Raw genomic sequence first — 21,971 nt, 5'->3', positions numbered from 1 at the left:
TTGGTCTTTCTGCAGGGCTGATCTAACAGTGGCATCATTTCAAACAGGGCTTGAAGCCCTCTGTTATCCCCAGAAAGCTGTGTGCCCAGTGTTACAATGGCAATAGTAGTTGAGTTACAGTACTCGTAGTTTTACGTGTACTTGCCGTAAGTTGTCGCTCAGTGTGCACATTTATTAATCTAAGATAAACAACAAAGGTGACATGCTTTGTTTCCAGGGTGCAGTTACTTTAATTATTTAATAGTCTGACGATTGCTTTTTAAAGTAAATGAATAAAGTTACTAAAGTTTGTCTGCAAGCTTGAGTCTGTAAATGGCATACTGCAGTTCTCACAGTCACACCATGTTAAGTCTTCATACTTTACAGTTTCTGCTGTAAATTTCTTGTCTTGAAAATTTCTAGTGGACTTATTTCAGCTTCACTTTCCCTTGCATATGTATAATGTGTATATATTGTAGTTTGCAGCTTCATGTGTTGGCAAAATTTCAAAACTACCACCAGCTTTACTTGTTTAGCTTCACTTGTATCATATCTAATGACTTTTAAAAAAAATGCTGGCAGTTTTAGAAAAAGCTCTACATGATATGTTACCTTAGATAAGTTTAACTTTGACTGCAGCTGAACTTATGTAATTGGAATCACTCCTCCACAGTCCTCTCTGTGATAAAGAAACATCATCAGACCAGCTCCTCTGTTGTACTTTGACTCCATCTGCTGGCTGTTTGCAGAATTGCATCATCAACTAGAAATTCTGACTTTTCTTAGCAGGCTGTGTAAATACTTGTGGTGAAGGGCTCCCTTTCATTTGCTTAACCACAACTGCATTGCTGTTGTGCACTTGTACAAATATACAAAAGACTGAGTCAGTAATAGGGCTGCACGATTTTGCATAAAATGAGAATCACGATTTTTTTGGCTTAGAATTGAGATCACGATTCTCTCACGATTGACTTTTCCAGTATAAATATTTATTGCACTTATTAACTGCACATCAACTTCGTAACAGTTGAGACTGAACATAAAAACAACAAATGTCTCACGCTTTGTTGTTGTACTGCTTGAAATTCCGTCTCCACCGTTGCTCGACGCTGCGTGTATAGAGCAGGTAGTGCAACAATAGAAAAATAGTTGCGGGACGGCACTGCGTAGCGTTTGTCTAGGGTGTTGATCATTTTCCTAAATCCCTCGTTTTGCACCGTGTTGATGGGAGCCATATCTTTGGTCAGGTGATAAGTGATAGCCTCCGTAATTTCTTTGTGCCTGCGGGAGTTCGACGGGTATAGGGAAGCGCTGTATAAGGTTCCCGTTATTGATGTTTGGGTGGTTGACCGGGACGGATTTTCTCCTGTCACTTTCTCGTCATCCCTGACGTGCTCTCCGTTGTTTTTTCCCTGCTAATTTTAGCATCACACGGCACAGCTTCTGTATCACGTGGTATAAGGCTCCGCCCTTGTCATTTGTTGAGCAGGAAGAGTGAGCGCTTGTTTTCATGCAGAGTACGTCCCGGATCAAAATCAAAATGCGGTACAATCGTCGTCGTCTTTTTTTTTTTTTTTTAATTGTTGTCATTTGGAAATGAGATCTCACATAAGTATGAATCGAGATCGCGATTTTCTAACGATTGCTCGTGCAGCCCTAGTCAGTAATAAATCTTTGAGCCCCAGCAAAGATCTTCCTGATGGGATTTTGTATTTTAACATGGCACTTGTGTATCTAAACCTCACAAGAAAGCTTAAAAAAAATCTTCAAGTTTAATCTTCGTCAATGCACTTTCATGAGTACAATATTAGCATTAGCAGCTGTCTAGTTAAACTAGATGTCAGTGATATGAAGAGATTTTGCTGCAAATGGGTGCACAAAAGTAATGTACCAAAAAGTTCTGTATGAAACTAAGTCACTTTTAGTGCTGCACAGAGTTTCAAAAGTACATTTGAAGGTGCCTAACTGGCAAATATTTTTACTGTCAAAGCGCTGAAATGCTGCCTGTTTAAATGAGAAAAGCCTGTGAGGCTGTTACTTTCAAGTGTAAAGTGCTCAGCCAAAAAATGTCCATGAAAGCAAGTACAATGATTTAATCATAATGATTTAAACAAACTAAACCTAACACTGTAATACCCATCTCTCTTCTCTCAATATTAAGCCTATTTCTGACATTTCTGATTTATTTATGAAATAGTTTTTCTGTGCATGCCATAAGGTTTTTTCCTCTGTGAGATGAAATCACCTTTTCCATTAGTACCTACTCTGCTTAACTCGCCACAGTTTTTGGGGTTTTCCATTAGGTCATAGTACCCGGTACCAGGTACTAAAATAGTACTGCTCGGCCGATCTACCAAGTGATCCGATACTAAAATGTGACGTCATCAGATTGCATGCCACCGATTGGCTGGTCAGTGGTGTCACTTGATGAGTCATGAGTCTCTCGTTTCCGAAAATCAAAACCGCCATTTTTGAAACAACACTGTGGTCCCCGAGTCTGACGAAAAGCCACAGACCGAGCAGTGATCGACGTCCACCTTTGCTGTAGCGTTCGTATCGCATACTAAATGCGTCACAGGACGCTCAGCAGCGTTGCTATGACGATGACCATTCACATTTAAGCTGTACTCTATTGTAATGGAAAAGCAGTCGATCCAAGTCGAGTCGTGGCGAGTTAATCTGAGTAGGTACTCCAGGGAAAAGGGGCCTAACCCTCACAATGTCCAGGTTAATTTGCGGGGAGGCAAAGAATTTAGTGCTGGTAACGCAGGAAGACATCCCATCAACAGACCAAAACTGTTGGCCTGTATTTAGACTACAAACAAGACTGGCAAACTGTCTTTTAAAAAACATGATCTGAATCCTTTTACTGAAGCCAGGACAGGCTTGTCCTCATCCTGACTAGTTACCAGGGTGCTTTACTGCTTACTCAGGTAAGGTCCTGTAGCTTGAGTTGTTGCCCTTTTGGTCTGAGTTTTTGGGGAATTGAATGCAAGTACATAAACAATGGATTTTAAACAGTTTGGTTCACAGGGGCACAAACCTGGGACATGTCATACAAAAGCAGTACTGGCCATACAAGTCAGGACTGTTGCTGTTCTTGTTGTTATACCTGTGCTGTATACCTGCAGGACTGGTCTGCATACATTTAATTCAAGCAGTGTGCTTTACCTTATTTAACAGAAAACTCTGGATTTTGCTGATATTTCTGACCTGAATTTTGTATTTGGCTAAACTAAATAGCACTTTAAAAAATTGTTACTTTTTTTAGTAAACCCAGAAATCTTTTTTGTTTGGCAAATATTTGTTTATGTGGAGTAAAAACCCCACTCTGGCCTGCATATATAACAGGAATGACCTGACACTGGCACATCTTTATAGATGTCAGCTGTGCAGGCCAAAATATCTAAGAGTTGCTAAGTGGTGTAAGTTGTAAATAAGGAAGAACCTTTCAGTTTCAGAGTAGTACAAGTATTTGACATTCTGGTGTTTGGATTAGTTTAAGTAATCTAAGTTACTTCTAGCTCTTGATTTATGTTAATTTACAGAAATGTATGTGGGACTTTTGAAGTCTAGCATAGATAATCCACTCTGCCATCCATGGGTGGCAGTGTAAACTAGTAAAGTGTTAAAATAAAGATGGGAGATAAATCCAAAGAAAAATCTCACTAAGCCATCAGAAGCTCTTCAGTGTATCTTGACACACATTTTCCAAAGTAGGATGTCATTCTTCAGTTTATGTTGATCTAGGGCTGGGCGATATGACCCAAAATTCATATCTCGATATTTTTTAGCTGGATGGCGATATAAGATATATATCTCGATTTTTTTTTAAAGCCATAAGTTAAGAACAAAAAGAGAGTTCTTAGTCACACTGTGTCCCAGATGTCACACGGGCACTTTTATTTACATACAGCGTAGATGTACATGAAGAAATTACTCAAAAATAAATTATCAGCATTTATTAAATAATCATGGTCCATAAATAAAAGAAAACAATGTTGTTTTTGTGCATAACAAAAAGCTCACAATTGTGCAGTCAAAATGTAAACTAATAGACGCTGAGCATAATAACAAAGAGACAGATTTCACAGCTGCACCACGTCTCTGAACAGGTGCCGTTTGTGGTCCTTATACACACACAGTACGTATCACTCCGCGAGGCTCCTCCTCGGTAGCTGTAATCCTCCGACAATCCATCAAGTGGTGCAGCTCCGTAGCTTAGCAAAGTCATATTAAAACATTTTTTGACAGATTGCCGAGCGCTGTGTACCACATAAAATCGGTTCGCGGTCAGTAAGCACAACCAGAATTCATACATAAGGCGCACTGTCGATTTTTGAGAAAATGAAAGGATTTTAGGCCGTGCAGCCCCTCCTGGCTGCATGTCGTTAGCGCGGTTAGCTCGTTAGCGCGGTTAGCTCACTAACACGTTGACGCCGTCCAGCCCCACGCACGGTAACTCGCTAACGGAGATTTTCCGCTTTCATCTTGTCATTGCCTGCAGGTGAAGCTATGGGGGAGGGGGAGTTGTGTTCAGTGAAGGAGAGGCGAGGCAGAGTAACGTTGCGTAGAGACGGAAGTGGACGAAAGAGAGGCAAACCTGCGGCTCCACAAGTATAATTATAACGTAACATAGACTATATCGATATAAACGATATTGTCACATCTTATATCTCGTATGAAAATATATCGATATTTTTAAAAAAACTCGATATATCGCCCAGCCCTATGTTGATCCATCGTCATCTAAGAAGAGACCCTTCAACTCAGGATCTAAATGTTCCAACGTAGGATGAGGAGGGGACTCACTAAGAACACATTTGTATAAATTTATAGCTACACTTAAACTTTAACACACCTGTCTAGACAGTCTATATATAGCTCTGCTATAAATCTGTTTCGCACACAGGATCTGCTTGGGCAGTGAAGTGTTTTTATTTTTTTTCACGTATTGGAGACGAAGACAACAGCAGCAGAGATCGATTGCTAGTGGATAGGCCCCTGAGTCTTATTTGAAAGGTTTGGCTGTTTTCAACCCGCTACAACCGGCTCTTCCCATCCTGCGTTTCCCTACCAGTGTGTGCCTGCCCCAACACCGGCACCGCCAGAAATAGAATTCAAACCTGTGGGAAACATGAGCGATATTCCTCTGTGTGGGTGTTGGAGTGTTTTTGCTGACGCGGTCTTATTTTGCCCTGCACTGACACTCTCCCCTGAGGAAATGTTGCTCTTCTGCTTTTTCTTGCATATCACACTAATGCACAGTCATCAAGGTCATAGAACGTGGAGCTGTTTATGGTTTATGTCTGTGCTGGAAGAAGATGAACCTCTGAAATCACTGAGATGTTTGTCTTTCCAGCGTGACAAAAAAAATCAGTCTTCCTGCTCAGTGTGTTAGTGCCTAATTGTTCCATACGGTGGACTGTGTGAAAGCATCTACATTTGTTGTTACTCTGCTCTTTTAGTCTTTAGGGTTTAATTTGTCACTTTGCCTGTATTTTAATTATAGAAGAATATCTATACTAGTAGTGCTACTAGTTGTCTAACTCCAGAGTGTCCTGCAGGCTGGTGTGATCATTACAGTGTTTAATCTGTATTCATGAGTTTGCTCACTCCCGCCCTCAGCCGTAATTTTGATCTTGTCTGCAAAGCTGTTAAATTTCATGACTTTATATCGTGCAGTAATTGCGATGTTTGTTCACAGACATGAATAATAACAGCCACACTGTTGCAGATAGTAAAATAATTGTTTTTTTAATTATTTGGCCCTTTTAGTTTTTGAATTCTTGTTTAAATCCACAAGAAAGTGATGATGCTGTCTCCATCTGTCATGTCTGTTGTATCCTCCTTTAACAGAACTAAGCTTTAAAAAAGCAATTATTTATTTATTTTCTTTTTTGTGCATGTCATTAATTTGTAAATCTGAGGAATGGGGAAATAAGACGATTTACTTAAGAGCCTCCATCCAGTCTCTTTTATGTTTTTTTTAACCCTCAGTGCTGTTCCCCTTTTGTTACTGTGCTCTGCGATGTTGTTGCTCAAGTCACTCAAAATATTTTTTTCTCTTTGCTTTACTTTCAGTTCTACAAGCATGTTGTCCAGAGTGTAGAGAAGTTCATACAGAAGGTGAGTTAATGCTTTAATTAGAACCATGAGCCACATCCAGGCAGGTGCAGAGATATTCGTATGTTGCTCTGCTGTTCATATATCTCAACACCAGCTGTCTTTCTTCGACAGTGCAAGCCAGAATACAAAGTCCCAGGGCTGTATGTCATCGACTCGATCGTCAGACAGTCCCGACACCAGTTTGGCACAGAGAAGGACGTATTTGCCCCGCGCTTCAGCAAGAATATCATCTCGACGTTCCAGCACCTCTATCGCTGCCCTTCAGATGATAAGGTTAGACCATTTTTAATAGGTTTTCTGTTCCTCTCTGTGGCTTCTCATTTCTCGGTTTCCCAGGACATTATTGTGACATACAGGGCGTTTGAATGAGTGCGATCTGTTTTGTGAATGAGTATGAATGTCTCGTGTGTGATCGGTCACAAAAATATTTAAAGATCATGTGTCTGAGAGAAGGTTTTTGAGTAAATAATTTGTCTTATTGTTTTTGTGTCATCCAAATTCCAGAGTAAGATTGTGAGAGTCCTGAATCTGTGGCAAAAGAATGCGGTTTTCAAGAGTGACATCATTCAGCCTCTGTTGGATATGGCAGCGGGGATTCCTCCTCCCAGTGTCACACCCGTCATGCCCAGCAGTGCTGCCCCGGTCAACAACACTACACCCGGTCAGTAGAAGCACATTAAAGTTCAGATTTGCTCTTCTAATCACTGCTACTGTGGTGTTTAACATATCTGAACACGGCAACCTTGTGATTCTCTCTGTGTATCCAGGGACCCCGGCTACACCGGCCACTCCAGCCAACATAGTGCAGGGTCTGCCTGACTGGGCTTCGCAGATTACCAACACCGACACTGTGGCTGCTGTGGCCCAGATCTTGCAGAGTCCCCAGGGACAACAGGTAAGTGAACACATCCTCCCAAAAAGTGTTTACATCAGAGCAGCATGTGTAGCTGTCGGAGTAAGAAGGTGTTTAACTTACTTTGTTGTCGCCTGTTACAGCTCCAGCAGCTGGTGCAGAGTCTGCAGATGCAGCAGCAGAAGCCCCAACCGTCCCTGCTGCAGGCCTTGGATGCTGGCCTAGTGGTGCAGTTGCAAGCTCTGACAGCTCAGCTCACTGCGGCAGCTACTGCCAACAGCCTCAACCCCCTGGAGCAGAGGGTCTCCTCTTTTAATAAGGTAATGCTGCAGTCAGCAGCTGTGAGTTTATTTTTATGCTTCTGTGGCAGCCAGAGCTGGAGGCGTTATGTTTTTGAGTTGGGTCCATGTATATATGCACATCTCGGTTTTATTGGAGTTTTGTATTTGCAAAAACATTTGCATTCATTGAAACAAAAAACACTTTTCTTTTTGTAAGAATTCATTGGCCAGCGAGAAAGAAATGAAACAGAAATCTATAAAAGAGTTAAAACACAAAGTTAGTGGAATTTTGTATGTAAACAGTCAAAGGTCTTGTGTGCATGGATGTTGTTGAAGGCATGCATCCTTGCTTCATTTGAATTCTCTTTACTTCTACTCACATTTTGTTTCTGTTGCAGAAACTTTTGGGTCCTTTTGACTTTGGGAACGATTCAGAGCGTAATGAAGAATCTAAAAAGGACAGCTCAACATCTCAACTGTGAGTTCAGTGTGTTTGACGTTTGTTTTAGTCCTTCATTAATAGTGATTCTGCTGCTTCCACCTGAGAGTTTGTGTCTAATCACGCTGCTGACTGCTTCCAGGCCCATGGTGTCGGAGCCCATTAACAGCTCCCTCTTCCATCAGTTGGCTGAGCAACTTCAACAGCAAAACCTGGAGCAGTTTCAGAAGCAGCTGCTGGAGCATCAGCAGAAGGTAGAGCACACACACACAGAGCGGCCTTCTTGTTCAACATTATGTTTGTTCTGGATTTATGATTTGCTACAACTTGCATTCTGCATTTTTTTGCAGGCAATGAACATAGAAGGGCAGGACTCGATCTTTGGGCAAGAGAACTCAGTTTCGAATGCTCAGAGCAGCAGCCAGCCTCAGCTTCCAGAGCCAGAGAATAAGATCGACGACTCCATAGACAACCAGCAGCAGGTATGCCCGTGGGCCATTACTGCAACTTTACACTAACTTAGAGGTTGGTGTATGCACTTAATATTTGGAAAGAAATGCATGTCTAAAAGCAGGACTGCATTAAATGATTAGTTAGCTCTAGAGATGGGCTTTACCTGAAATTACCCATGGGTTTTCTAGGACATGGATCTAGATGAAGGCCCGGATGGGATGGAAGAGGAAATCTTTGAGGCTGAAGAGAAGAAGACCTTGAACACACGGTCTAGAACAAGGTCAAGGTCACGCTCCAGGTTGGTTTGACTTTTGATACATGGGTTTGATGTTTAAAAGGAACATGCTCAGGGTTTAATATTAGCATGACAAAAAGTCAGTATGGAGAGAATTCCCAAAAGGTTTGGCATTGTTTCTCCCCAGGTCTCCAAAGAGGAGACGGTCTAGGTCGCGCTCCGGCTCACGGAAACGGAAGCATCGAAAACGGTCGCGGTCACGCTCTAGAGATCGCAAGAGGAAGTCCTCGCGGTCTTATTCTAGTGAGAGACGCGCCCGAGAACGAGAGAAGGAGCGGCAAAAGAAAGGACTTCCTCCCATACGGTCCAAGACTCTCAGTGGTAAGAGGAAGTCATTGTTCTGTTCTGTTAAATATTTTAAGTTTACCACCTGCAAACCTTTTTTTTCCCCTGATGAGTAAAAGTCCCATTATTTTTTCCCCATCTCGTTACCTAGTGTGCAGCACAACTCTGTGGGTGGGCCAGGTGGATAAAAAGGCCACTCAGCAAGACCTCACCAATCTGTTTGAAGAGTTTGGCCAGATTGAGTCCATCAATGTAAGCAGACCTCTCCCTCCTTTACCCTCTAATTTTCTTGCAGTGTGTAGTTTTGATCTCTTAACAAGAAACGTAATGACGGTGCCCCAGCCTGTCATTACTGTAGCTGTTCCTAATGATCTGTCCTGTGTGTTTTTTAAATGCCTGTGTTACTATCCTTCTTTCACCAGACACACAAATCTGCCAGTATTCTCCGCTACACTCTTTTGCTCTCTTTAACCTCCCCTGTCCTCGTGTCTCTCTGCAGATGATCCCTCCCAGAGGTTGTGCCTACATCTGTATGGTCCACAGGCAGGATGCATACCGTGCCCGTCAGAAGCTCAGCACCGGCACGTTTAAGATTGGCTCCAAAATCATCAAGGTCCACATTACCTATACAGTTTATTCCATTGTGTTCTTTGTTCGTTCTACACGGTGAAGCTTTAGATTTAGGTGCACATGGTTGTATATTACAGGAAGCTACTATTAAAAAACAATAATAATAATCTGTTATCTTGACCTTTTGTGCGTCTTTGATCCAGATTGCGTGGGCTCTGAACAAAGGTGTAAAGCAGGAGTACAAGCAGTTTTGGGATGTGGACCTGGGTGTCACGTACATACCTTGGGAGAAGGTAAAGCTGGATGACCTGGATGGCTTTGCCGAAGGAGGAATCATCGACCAGGAGACTGTCAATGACGGTAAGAGGAAAGGAGCCTTTCTTTGGCACAGACTCAGGCTCTGTTAATTCTGTGGCGGTGTTTGTTGAAATAAAAGCAGGACAAACATGCGAGTTTGTGCACAAATGATGAAAACAAAACAGTTATCCAGGCAGACAAATCTTGGCATTTCATCATCTAAGTGAATTTACTCTCTGCTCCATTCCCTTTATTTATTATCCACTGGAAAACTCGGTGAGGAATAAGATTGAGTTGGAAAGAAAGAACTGAACTCCTTAATCCAAACAAATAATTGAACAGTATTTGTTTTTTGTTTTTTTTTTTTGGTCTGTGTCTGCAGAGTGGGAAGCTGCCAAGAATACTGAACAAGCCAAGGAAGCTGCAAGTCAGCCAGTAAGCACTGAGACTACAGCAGCATCTAACACCCAAACCGAGACCTTCAACCAGCAGGTTACCATGATGCCAGTGCAGGTACAGTCTGCCTGTAAACTGTAAAAGGAGTACACCTCCATGATTTGATTCTGATTAGTTTAGCTACACTGTTGTAAACCATTAAGAAACTTTGAGTTGCTGAAATGTGTTAAGGGATTTGTGTATCATAAAACTTGGGAGGTTACACTATTTTTCTTTTAACAGCGTTTTGTTTACACAGTCTTATATCCCTCGTATTCAGCTTCCGGTTGCACAGGCAGTTCCCAGTGCGGTCGGTTTGGTGCCTCCTGCCTTCCCTGTCACCATGGGCATACCTCCGCCAGGTTATGGGCCGCCGCCACCCTTCATAAGGGCAAGCTTCAATGCCTCACAACCTCCGCCAGGTAAATGATGCACGTGTTGTAAAAAGATGAGGCCAAGAAAAATTGACCAGCTTACACAAATGATTCTTTCTTGTCCAGGTTTCATGCAGGCTGCTCAGACAGCAGGAATGGCCTCAGCATCTGCCTGTGAGTATCTATATGCTTCACCTATGACCAGTACATGGATGTGAGTTTGAAAGTGGAGCTCCCTATTAGACTGTCAGGTTTAAATATGTTTTTGTTTTGTTTTTTTTACCTGTAGCTCTGGTTCAGCCTTCAGTGGGCTCCAGCCAAGATGCTGTCAAGGATTCACCATTCGGTGCTATGATTCCTCCAACAAGCACCATCCCAGGTAGCTTCATGCCCTCGGCTATCCCAGGAGCTGGCGTGTTCAACCCAGTGGGAGTGCAAACTCAGCAGGCCGCTAATGAGAAAACACAGTCTGCAGAGGGCATGGATGCTACTGCAGAGCTCACGCTGCAAGGTGACACATCGTTAATGTGTTTGAATAGTTTTATTTCTAGTATTCATTTTTATGTCTCCTTTTTTTAACAATTCTGTCTGCACTTGTGTTCATCTCCAGGCATGCAGAATGCTGTCCGCAGTGGAATGGGTCTGCTGGGCATGCACCCTACAGCTTCCCTCACCCACCCCCTGCATCAGTCTGGACTGAGTGGGCAGAGGATGCCCGGCCTGCTGCCTTTGGATGTGCGCCCCAACCTGCTCCAACCCGGAGCCGCTGCTCGCTTCCCGCTGCTCATGCAGCAGGCCCATGCCCAGCAAACCCCTGGCCTCCTAGACAGTCCAATCCAAGCTCAATCCCGCCCCAGGGCTCCCTTCCCTCAACTGGACCCCTTCCACCGGCCCCCCAACATAACCAGTGAAAATGTATCCAAAACAGAAGATGAGTCGTCCTCTGGAGCTGACGAGGGCAAAGACCAGGACTACCGCTTTCCTCCGATGGAAAAGCAGAGCACGGGTCTGCTGCGGACCCCTCCCCCAGAGCATAGGGAGCCCCTTGCAGGATCAGGAGCAGGCGTGAGACCACCTTTGCTCCAGACCCCAGGTACTCAGCCAGCCAGATCAAGCCTCGTAGGCCGTCTGCAGGCCCTTGCAGGGTTTACACCCGATAACCGCTGGAACCAAGCCAGAGGGGACTTTGATGAACGTGATGGCATGCGAGGAGGCCCCCAGGCCCCAGGTGGTCCAAAGGGCTTCCCGGAGGCTGGTCCCACACCTGGGCAGAACTTCCCCAGCCGCTTTGATAACCGTCCCGGGACAGCAGCCGGTGTTTCTGTAAATGCTGGAGCTGTTGGGGGGCCACAGGCTTGGAACCGTAGTGGTAATGCCGCAGCTCCTTTTGAGAGCGAGCTCCATCAAGACCTAGATGAAAGAAGACGCCCATGGGACAGGCAAAGAGATAGAGATGAAAGAGATTTTGACTTCAGGAGGGAGATGAATGGTAACCGCCGCAGCCGCGAGAGGGAGCGCGAGAGAGACAGGGGCCGCGACCGCACCAGAGAACACGAACGCGAGCGAGACCACGACAAAGAGAGAGACCGCGAACGTGGAGGCTCAGCACCCCTTCTCCCTCTGCCCACACCTCTTCTACCAACTCCACCTCTCAATCCTAACCTGACACTGAACCAAGGCAAAGTGCTTGCTCCGCTTAAACTGAACCCTCAGATTCAGCCACGATTCCAGCCCCCGCTTTTGCCTCAAGCTCAGGGCAAGCTCCCTCTGCTGGGTCTTAATCAGGCAGCGCCTCAACTTCAGATCAGGTCTCCTCCTCCATCACAGAACCAAGCAGCCGTGCCCGAGCCTGAGTCAGAAATCCCAACTCCATCCAAGGCCCCCCAGGCACAGCCGACACCCTCGACGCTTTCGCACGACCCGTCATCTGACGGCGAAGGTCAGAGCACATTGACTGAGGCGCCTCCAAAGTCAGAGTCGTCGCCACAACCAGAGACTTCTCCACGCACAGATTCACCATCCCAGCCTATAGCCCAGTCCGCCTCTCAGACCACTGCTTCTTCTGACAGTGAAACCCCTAGCCATGCCTCACCACCTGCTGAGGCATCGTCCCAGGACTCATCCATGGCCTTCACACAAGCTGCCAGCCCCCCCGAAGATACGACTCACTCTGCAGAGGAGCAGAAAAGTGGACAGAAGGATGAGGAGGAGTCACAAGAGAGACCCTCCTCTCCCCAACCGCCGGGGGTCAGTGGACCTGAGCTGGACAATGATCAGAGTGAGCCCGTGGAGGATGCTGCAAGTCTGCCAGTGGTAGACACTGTCACAGACACTGAGGGGACATAATCATCACTCAGTAGGTAAAAGATCATTTTGTAAAGTTGTCTCTTCTTCTCTGTACTCATGTCAGCAAACTACCACCACCACACGGGACATGACGAATACTGACTCACACTGTCTGATAACAAATGATTTTATCCTCACAGAAACCAGTGTACTTAAATAGAAGGCTCATTAGCTGATTTATGGTTAGAGACTTTTGTTTGTATTTTATTTCCTTTTTTCCTTTTTTTTAAGTTGTAATGCCACACCACCCATTTTAATTATGAGCTTGGTGAATTTTATCAAATTGCCTGCCAAAATGTTTCAATTGTATATGGGGAAATTTAGCTTTGACCTTCCTATGGAAGAGAGTAAGAAATCCTGGCTGTTCGACAATGGATTGATATACTTGAAAATGGCAGCTGTTGGCCCAATTTCTGTCTCCTCTTCTTTTAAAATGCTACTGCAAAGTTTTCAATGAATGCTTTTGTGGTGTCTTGCAATGCTTTTTTTTCTTCTTCTTTTTTTTTTCTCCTGAGCAGAACAAATGGCCTCCATACATTAAAACCAGAACAGCTGCTTATAATTGGAAAAAAAAATGAGCATTTTAAATAGAAAACATGAAAATGTTGTATCCCCAAAATAAATGTCTGTAATTTGTTTCTAATTATCCAGTGAACACAAACAGAACATTACATGCCCGGGGGAAGAAAAAGAAAAAGGAGCAGAGGGATGTTCTGATGTCGGCTGCATATTGTTTTAGTTTGAAATAAACATGCTTTGTCTGTTTAAAACACTTGCTTTAGGACTGTTTTCTGACCCAGGACCAGTGGAAAATGCTTTACAGACTCGTGCGCGCACACACACACACACACACTGTGTGCTGTCACTTCGGTCGATTTGATGTTCTTGTAACTCAAGTTGCTGCTATACCATCCATCCACAGAGCACTTTGTTGGATGCAACCGTGGGACTTGTAGTTTTTTTAGTCTGAGGACTTCAGCCTGTATGTTTCCCTAAGCTTTTTGCTGGGTGACTGTTGAGGATGGGATTGTGCCTTTTTGACTGGATTTGTCATTCACGATGCTATCCAACACTACTGTGCGATGTACATCAGACTGTGCGTGCAACTCTGCTTTAGACAGCTCACTGAAAAGAACGCTCCCTGCACAGAATTGACTGACCTACAGTTTGAACGGTGGCTGCGCCGTTTGTGCAGCGCCTACCTAGAGAACAATATATCCTCCATCGTTCTGTGCATGCAGGCCTGTAGCCATGTTTTAACCTTCTGTCTTCTCTTGTTCATTTCATACCTGTAGTGGTTTTCTGTTGAGACATACCTCTAGATATCCATAGTCTGCTGTTCTCTCAGACCAAATGTCTACTACAGGAGTTGTGATGTTGAATAAAAGTTCAAGGTGCATCAGACTTTCACTCCTTACTGTCATGAATTCCCATTCAGGCTGACCAGAATCATTATTTTGGGATTAATAGTCCAATTCACGGGATTGGATTGCATCTCAATAGTCTGTAACATTTCAAGCACCACCCACCCGCTCTTCATCAAACAGTAGGAACTCACCTGGGTTTGGTCACGTGACCACAACCCGTGATGGATCCAACACGTGCATGAAGCTAAGACAAATAGTTTCATGCGTGTTAGTCGTTTAAACTGAGTAAATCATATAAATTGAGTTCTTCACAGCTGTTTTTATCACAAAAATCAGTTTAGAGAACCAAAATACCAAAATAGCATTTTGAGACCCGACAGACTGGACAAAGGCGAATTCCACACTGCAACACAGACATCCAAGCAGACGCCACACGAGACCTGCTGCCCTTTATATTTTTTATAATTTAAAAAAATCCACACAACAAAAGGAAACTAATAAAGAAGGCCGGCTAAAATACCCCCACCCTGCCGGAGAGCTGGCTGCTACATCTGGTCGATGTGCTTACTCAGCACGCACTAGCACCCAGCTCCTCTGCGCTCATTTATGGCCTCACTAGGGTCCGAAAAAACACGAGCTGGAGGATTCATTAAAACAATCGCCTCCATCAGCGTGTCTCCTGGCACCATCTCAGCACTTTTTATTGTTATAGAGAAATGGTGGACAAGAGCAGTGCAGTGTGCTGCTTAATGTCTCTACCTCCACTTAAGCTTAGTCTCTTAGTCCAAACAATAGTCAACAAAAATAGATTGCATGTAGAGACCCGAGTTCTGGTAAGAATATCCAGTTGTGTGTCTATGACTCAGTCCATAAAGTTCTAGCTCCCACCTGCCTCCCAAAGCCTGGGCAGTCAGCCAGGTCCATCTTCCTGCTGACCTCCCGAAAGAAAGATTAGACAGCCTGGAACTTTCAATCAATGGCTATCTGTACTCAAACAGACACACATGTGCACAACAGTTGGCTAGGTCTTCCATTCACAACAATAAAAATAAATATTCGCTGGACGGAGGTCAAGCAGCTTCAGTTACATGTCTATGGCTGGGTAAAGGGCATGCCACAACTGTAGTGTGATTTATTTAGGAACTGCAGCTTTCAAATAGGTCCCGGGTATGATTTAGGATACTAGCCTATGTGAGGTTTCCTTTCTCTGCACGCTGTCCCACCTGCCTCCGATCTGAGTCTAATGCCGTTTACTGTGCCAACCCATGCGCACTTCATACTGCATATAAATTCTTTGCCTGACCTTTACCTTTTAGCCCAGCATGGGCACCAAAACTGTATTTAGTATTTATTTATTTATTGTCATTGTCAAGAACAATGAAATTGCGTTTGGGGCTTCCATACAACCCAAAAAAAAGAAGAAAATAATAAATACCCCTTAAAACCCAAGTGTACATATTTAACCCAGTGTGACTCCAATGCAATAAGACAATCCTTAGCAATAATGTTCGTAGAAATTCAGACAAAGACCTGAGAAACATGACAAAATACAACAATGCAACCCATTCAATATTATTGTACTGTGAGATATGATATCAGATATGATAGTTATCTATTTAAGAAAGAGGGGGGGGGCAGGAGGGGGAAGAGAATAAAGATATGATGCACCAATGCAGACCAGTTCATTGCTATTAAGAAGTTGGATATGGTTATTGTCCGTGAGAGGGGGGCAGAGAGTTCAGGAGCCTCACAGCCTGTGGATACAGGCTGTTGGCCAGTCTGGATGTTCTGGCCTGTATAGACCTGTACCTTCTCCCTGAGGGCAGCAGATGGAAAAGTTTAAATACTAAACTGTAATGGCATGGAATAATGGTACATTTCCAGTTTGTACCCTGGCAGAAGCGCTAATGTGTGGTTTTGACTGCAGGTCAGATACACAGAAGTTCCCTGCTGTGAGGAAGTTAATTAGACACAGTGCTAGCTTTTGGCTTGTAAAAGGCTTTTTACTGTGTTGTGGGAGAATCATAAACATTTCCTACCCTAATAATGGCTAAACTTCAAGCCCTAATTTGTTCTATAAAGAGGATTTCTCAGCAATTACGCGATACACTGGAGGTCCATTTTCACAACCGCTATGGTGCTCCTGCTGCCTTAGTATTATAGCAGTGCCATTACTCCGTCTGGCCATTTGGGGTCAGTGTGGTGCTGCAGCACTTGTCAGTGCGCCGGCCTTACTGTGCTCAGTGCAGACCGGATTCTTTGAGTGTGACGGCTCAAAATCTGCAGTGCTCACCTCTCTTACCTTCTGTTCTTCACCATCTCAACAGCACCGTGGCAAAATATCTCTACATAAATCCCCCTCCTTTGAAACAACAGTAACCTTGATGTAAGGATACGGGCGAAGGAAACCACTGATCCATACGGGACCTTCATTGTGCCAGGTCCTTGAAATGAACTCATTCCATACCTTTTTGGGATCAATACAGACGTGTTGTGATAAATGGAATGAGGTCTTTTTAGTGTGAGACTTGGCTGATTTCTGCAGCTTCCCAGTTGCTGCATTCTTAATTGATTAAAGCTATTGATTAGGCCTCCTAAAGCCTCCAGACTAAAATGAGCCTTTATCTGCCATGGCCAGATACCCAGATATCATATTCACTCACTGTGCAGCCTGTGCCAGATGCAGAGAGCCAGAGCGTCTCTGCTGGTGTGACCACTCGCACAAATTCATGAGCACCAGAGATGGAGTCAGAGCAAGAGACAGAGCCATCTATCTCCCATCCACCTAGTTATGCAGGAGAGGAATCCCCTATCTCAGCTCACAGTCTGCAGCCACAGTAATTACTCAGCTCTGTGGGAGTGCGCATAACTTTTCCTCTGCTTTCAAGAAGCCACTGCCCGCCCGGCTTCCCGTTATCAGGGCCAGCAGACACTCCTAGACTGGGAGGCGTCCAAAGTTCTCCTCACCCAGGAACTTGGGCTCGCTGCAAAAGAGCAAGGTCATACAGCTGTCCCACTGTGCCACAGGAAGTGTGCGTGCAGTTAGAGCAGCACCGGAGCTGGATGTTGGTGAGGAGATTCGCTCAAGGCCACATCAGCAGTGCCTGTACTTGCAGCATACAGGTATAAGCAAAGCTCTTCGGGTTTTAGCTTTCTGTTCTTTTAAGCATGAATTTTAATGTGCAGAGCCACAGGGGAGGTGGTTTGTGTTTTATAGCTTTTAAAGAAGGAAAAGTTGAAAGTACGACGCCGAGGCTGTGATGGAATTCATCATGAGAGAGACAAAACACGGCCTCGGGTGACTGCACGTCAGTACTTTGCAAATTGGATGAACGGTTATGTGTTCGTGCTGTTTACTCGGACACATTTGATGCTGACAGCTCGCGTCGTGATAGAAACGTCTGTGCAATTGTACCCATCAGCCTCACCTGGACTGAGACAGCCTGGAAATAAAAGATATTCAGTAAATTCAGATGTATCACATTTAGATAAGGCTGATGATTCCCTCTCACGGAACATTTTGTCTCATTTTTTGATGAGACTTTTTTGTGTCATTCTCTCGAGATGAACAGAAATTTGATGGCAAGCAGTCTGTTTTTTCCCCCCAAGACTGCTGAGAGGAGGAGAGAGCGCCTGTTTGCGCCAAGTCAGTGTGTATTTGCATACTGAAGAGGTGTGTGTGATGGGGGGGGGGGGGGGTTAAACGCTCGTCACTGAAGACCTTTCTATACTCACATCCTTTGTATGTGTCTGTGTGTGTGCGTGCTGGAGCTGTCAGTGTGACGACTTGGTGCAAACACACCGGGGCAGAGACACGGGCCTCGCCGTTTAGGATGCGAGCAGCTCTTACCTCCGTGCACGCTGTCAGCGGTCCTATCTTTCCTGCCCGTACCCTCACTTCAAAACACACAAATATCAGTAAACATAGGTGCATGTAAACAGATCATGTATCTGCTAAAAGTGGCTGCCTTGAAGCGATTACACGAGCTCTGCTGGTGCTTCTACTTCTCGTCTTCAGCTGTCTCTGCATTTCTCGAAGGGTGAACGTGGGGTCATCGGGGCAGGGGATGTTAAAGGGCGCCACTGTTGGGAACAGAAGGAGGACTATAGGAAAATGAGAGTTGTCATGGAGGCAATTACAATCCACAAACACCTGATTCCCCCTCTCTGTTTTGTTTTTTGTCCAACCATGGCTCACAGCAGGCACAGTGTTGTGCTGGGTGATGGGGAGCTTATTAAATCTGCTAACACAGACAACGAATATGCATATATGTGTGCTTGGGGAGTATGCAATAGGGATGAGGCGGAAGATGCTGAGCAAGCAGGGAGCGGGCTGTTTGACAGCGCAGCACATTGTGCCTGAGAATGGGGGAAACTGGGAGATGTGTATCAGGAAAGACAGGCAGGTACTGGATGCAGCCCCCATCACTCTGACATTAGTGGTGCACACACGAGGGTGAGCCCGTTAAAATGTCGTACGCACTCTTTAACCAAATCCCAGATCGGTTTTCTCATTATGAAGCCGCCTCTCGTTTTTCTGCACTCGTCTGCAGCGACACGAGGTGTGTGACACACACATTCGTGCAGCCTTAACACACTGCAGGCCTTCTGTATTTGTTTTACTCTCATGCGCCGGGTGTTGCCTCCATTCACGGGTCTGTCATCATTTGAGAAAGACGACCTTATAAAAGCTGCTTATTAAAGGCTGACTCAGCTTCTTCCTGCAGATGTGACACCTGCTTCTTAAACCGCCAAAACAAGCTTCATTGTTTCCGTTAAGGAGGATAGTGAGTGTGCGTCTACCTGCCCACACATGAATAAACAGTCGCTGTTTGTTCCCCACCCCGGGCCCTTTTAACCCCCACTCTTTTTAACCACCCCTCCTTGCCGTTTCCAAGCAGCAGCTAGCTGGTAATTAGCCCTGAAGGCCTCCTCATTGTCTGCCTGTTTGTTTGGTGAGAAGCAGATTCCCTCCTGAGAGTCGGAGGCGTCACTCACAAGTGTGCACAAGAGACGGAGCAGACGGTGTCAAGTATAAAAAAAGAGGAAATTCCAGACTCACCAGAATGAGGCCGGAGCGAGGGGTGATGGTGGTGGTGCGTGGCATGTGATCAAACCTGGTAATGTGTTTCATGGACAGACTGCAGCACTCGTAGATGTTAGAACGTGTAGACCTGATGGAGAGTTTGAAGGCTGAAAGTAGCGCTAGGATCAGTATATTTCAAATTCAACATAAAGTCAAAGCTCCTGAAACAGCTCTGGGATCAGGAATAGCACCTTCTTTGTCTTCTTTCCAAATCCCCCACAGAATACCACACAGTCATAAATCTATTACTTTATAATGTCAAAGTCAAAGGCCTGCTGCAGTTGTACCTTATTATTTATATTCTTTAAAATATCAAATTCTTGTATTTATTCTTGTTTTTATCAAAGAAAGCCAACTTGTTGTACTTTTGAACATTTTTCCAGGTGTGTGAAGTATTCTAGCAATAGACCATTCATGTAGAAATCCCTACCACCTCAGCAGCAAATATCTGAATTAAAAAACAAGGTATCATGGAATATGCTGCAGTCTGATTTCACAATAATAAATACAGCAAATAACATTTTCGTGAAATCGATACAAGCATTTGTGATCAGTTCTTTCGGTTTATTCAGATGTTCATTTTCTTTGTTCCTGTTCACGTACGACAGAAAAAAGAGAAGAAAGTACATCATCTTTTTAATTCTAAGGTTTTGTCCTTGACGACATCATAAAGCACACCTTTACTGCTTCCATGGGAGTTGCGAGGGTGCTGCATCGGTGTGAGCACCTCTGAGCTGTGTGTTAGCTCAGTGCCAAAGGAGGAAAGACATCAGCAATGATCTTAGAGGACCTTCCCATCAATTCTCAAGGCATGTGAAACCATTTCCAAAACAATTTAAAGTTCATCATTCCACAGTGAGAAAGATTATTCACAAGTGTAAACATTAAAAAAGCTGGGGAAATGCATCCCAAGAGCTCCATTTCAGACTTTACAGGCCTCAGATAGCATGTTAAAGGTTCAAGTTAATAATATGATTAAGAAAGGACTGAACATGTTTGGCTTGTTTATAAGGGCTCAATAAAGAACACGGCAGCATGGCTTAGGTTTGCAAAATTACATCTTAAGAAACCAAAAGACCTCTGGAGCAATGTCCTTTGGACAGACGAGAGCGAAGTGGAGACGCTCGTCCATGAAGCACAAAACCAAACTCAGCACATCAGCACAAACACCTCAGACCGGCTGTCAGCACGGTGGTGGAGGGCTGATGATCTGGGCACCCAGCAGTTTGTTGGGTTGACCACAAACTCCTCTGGATACCAAAGTACTCCAGAGTCAAATGTGAAGAAATCCGTCTGACAGCTAAAGCCTGGTGGACACCGGCTCGTGGAGTGAGAACCATGACTTCAAGTTATTGCAGCTGAGAGAGATTCTGCAGGCTACAGAATCACAGGGTGGACTTTTCACTCGTTTTCTTCCTGAATAATGACACGCGGCCCACGTCACCTCTACTTGCAGCCCGGATGTTGATATGAAGAAATAGTTTTAAAAATTATTATTCGAAAAATGATTTAATTAGAAGGCAATATGACCAGCGTGTTACAGACATGGCCCTTTAAGACTGTAGCCCCATGGGCGGTGTAGTCCTCGCTGCAGGGAGAACGTGCGCCCCTCCGTGTGTGAGCGCGAGGAGTTGCTACCGAGCAGAAACGGGAGCTGGAAGCATGTAAATATAATAATAACCACTGCAGCCAAACAGAGAGCCTGACAGCCCAGTTGGAAGTAAGCTATTAAGACTCGACTGTACACTGTGTTCGTGTTTTTCTCCAAAACAATAAAGTTCTGCTGGAGCAGCCTTTCAACGCTTCTTTCTGCCTCTCGCTAGCAAAGTTGACCCAGACAGTAAAGTGAGTTCCCGGCTACGAGCCCGACACGGAACCCGAAGTATTAGCCGGAGGTCTCCTTACCGCGGAGCCGCGGACCTGTCCGAGGTAACAGAGTGCAAACATGTTGAAGGCTGTGTTAGTTCAGTGAGAGATTTATTTGGAAAGAAAACAATTTTCACTTGACTCAAAAACTAATGTGTACGCTTATGTATGGAAGCCCGTTTCCGCCACTAAATAAAAACAAAAAAGCTAGTATCCATAACTCGAAATTTCGAGAAATATAACTCAAAATTTCGAGTTAGCTCTGCCAATCAAAAATATACGTGAATGAGGTCGCTTTCTTGTTACTCGGAAGCATATGGCGCAGAGGAACGCGCACTCAAAAACGGATCCCAACAAATTGGCGCTTTCGCGAGTACGTTTGCTGATAGTAACACCATGTGATTCAGCTAATAACGCAAGGATTTCATCATTTGTGAAGCCAGGCTGAAAACACAAAGCAATCTGTGCATTCACGACTGGATGTAATACTGGTAGCTTAGCTGTAGCATTTGTAGCTGAGGGCTTCAGCTTCCGGGTAACGAGGAAATGACGTCATTCACGTAGATTACTGATTGGCAGCGCTAACTCGAAAATTCGAGTTACTTTTCTCAAAATTTTGAGTTAATAAATCGAAATTTCGAGTTAATATGTCGAAATTTTGAGAAAATAACTCGAAATTTTGAGTTATGGATCCTTTTTTTAGTGGCGGAAACGGGCTTCCATACTTACGCCTGCATATTTGTTAAATACAAACAAAATTATAGCAAAAGTGCTGCCACGTGTCTGGCCAGAAAGAGCTGTTTATTTGGTAGTTCAATGAAAGGCTTCAGGTAGTCAAGAGTGAGAAAAAATTGCGTTCATGTTTGCAGTTTTTTCTTGTTAAACATTATTTGAAATTAAATAGAACAAAGAAAAC

The 21,971-nt window shown here is 44.3% G+C and overlaps 1 protein-coding gene across 4 annotated transcripts in view; it reads left to right on the top strand.

The window, feature by feature from the left end:
• Window positions 1-21,971, top strand: part of scaf8 (SR-related CTD-associated factor 8) — a 46,964-nt gene that overhangs the window by 11,310 nt on the left and 13,683 nt on the right. The window contains exons 3-21 of one of the 4 annotated variants that reach the window (XM_085379258.1): window positions 6,064-6,108; window positions 6,220-6,381; window positions 6,613-6,769; window positions 6,876-7,003; window positions 7,105-7,281; window positions 7,641-7,720; window positions 7,824-7,935; window positions 8,032-8,163; window positions 8,323-8,432; window positions 8,557-8,750; window positions 8,866-8,966; window positions 9,214-9,327; window positions 9,488-9,644; window positions 9,964-10,094; window positions 10,276-10,438; window positions 10,517-10,564; window positions 10,680-10,901; window positions 11,001-12,750; window positions 13,388-14,427. In XM_085379258.1, the coding sequence (XP_085235384.1) occupies window positions 6,064-6,108; window positions 6,220-6,381; window positions 6,613-6,769; window positions 6,876-7,003; window positions 7,105-7,281; window positions 7,641-7,720; window positions 7,824-7,935; window positions 8,032-8,163; window positions 8,323-8,432; window positions 8,557-8,750; window positions 8,866-8,966; window positions 9,214-9,327; window positions 9,488-9,644; window positions 9,964-10,094; window positions 10,276-10,438; window positions 10,517-10,564; window positions 10,680-10,901; window positions 11,001-12,736 (3,969 nt within the window). In that variant the 3' untranslated portion in view covers window positions 12,737-12,750; window positions 13,388-14,427. Of the gene's footprint in view, window positions 1-6,063; window positions 6,109-6,219; window positions 6,382-6,612; window positions 6,770-6,875; window positions 7,004-7,104; window positions 7,282-7,640; window positions 7,721-7,823; window positions 7,936-8,031; window positions 8,164-8,322; window positions 8,433-8,556; window positions 8,751-8,865; window positions 8,967-9,213; window positions 9,328-9,487; window positions 9,645-9,963; window positions 10,095-10,275; window positions 10,439-10,516; window positions 10,565-10,679; window positions 10,902-11,000; window positions 14,429-21,971 lie in introns of those variants that run through there. The other 3 variants (XM_085379259.1, XM_085379260.1, XM_085379257.1) reach the window with 3 other exon arrangements.

This window comes from Diplotaxodon limnothrissa, linkage group LG19, assembly GCF_057381915.1.
Source record: "Diplotaxodon limnothrissa isolate DT_005_m linkage group LG19, D_limnothrissa_male_GT1.1, whole genome shotgun sequence".
Classification (NCBI taxonomy): Eukaryota; Metazoa; Chordata; class Actinopteri; order Cichliformes; family Cichlidae; genus Diplotaxodon; species Diplotaxodon limnothrissa.
This window is presented reverse-complemented; position numbering and strand designations above follow the sequence as displayed.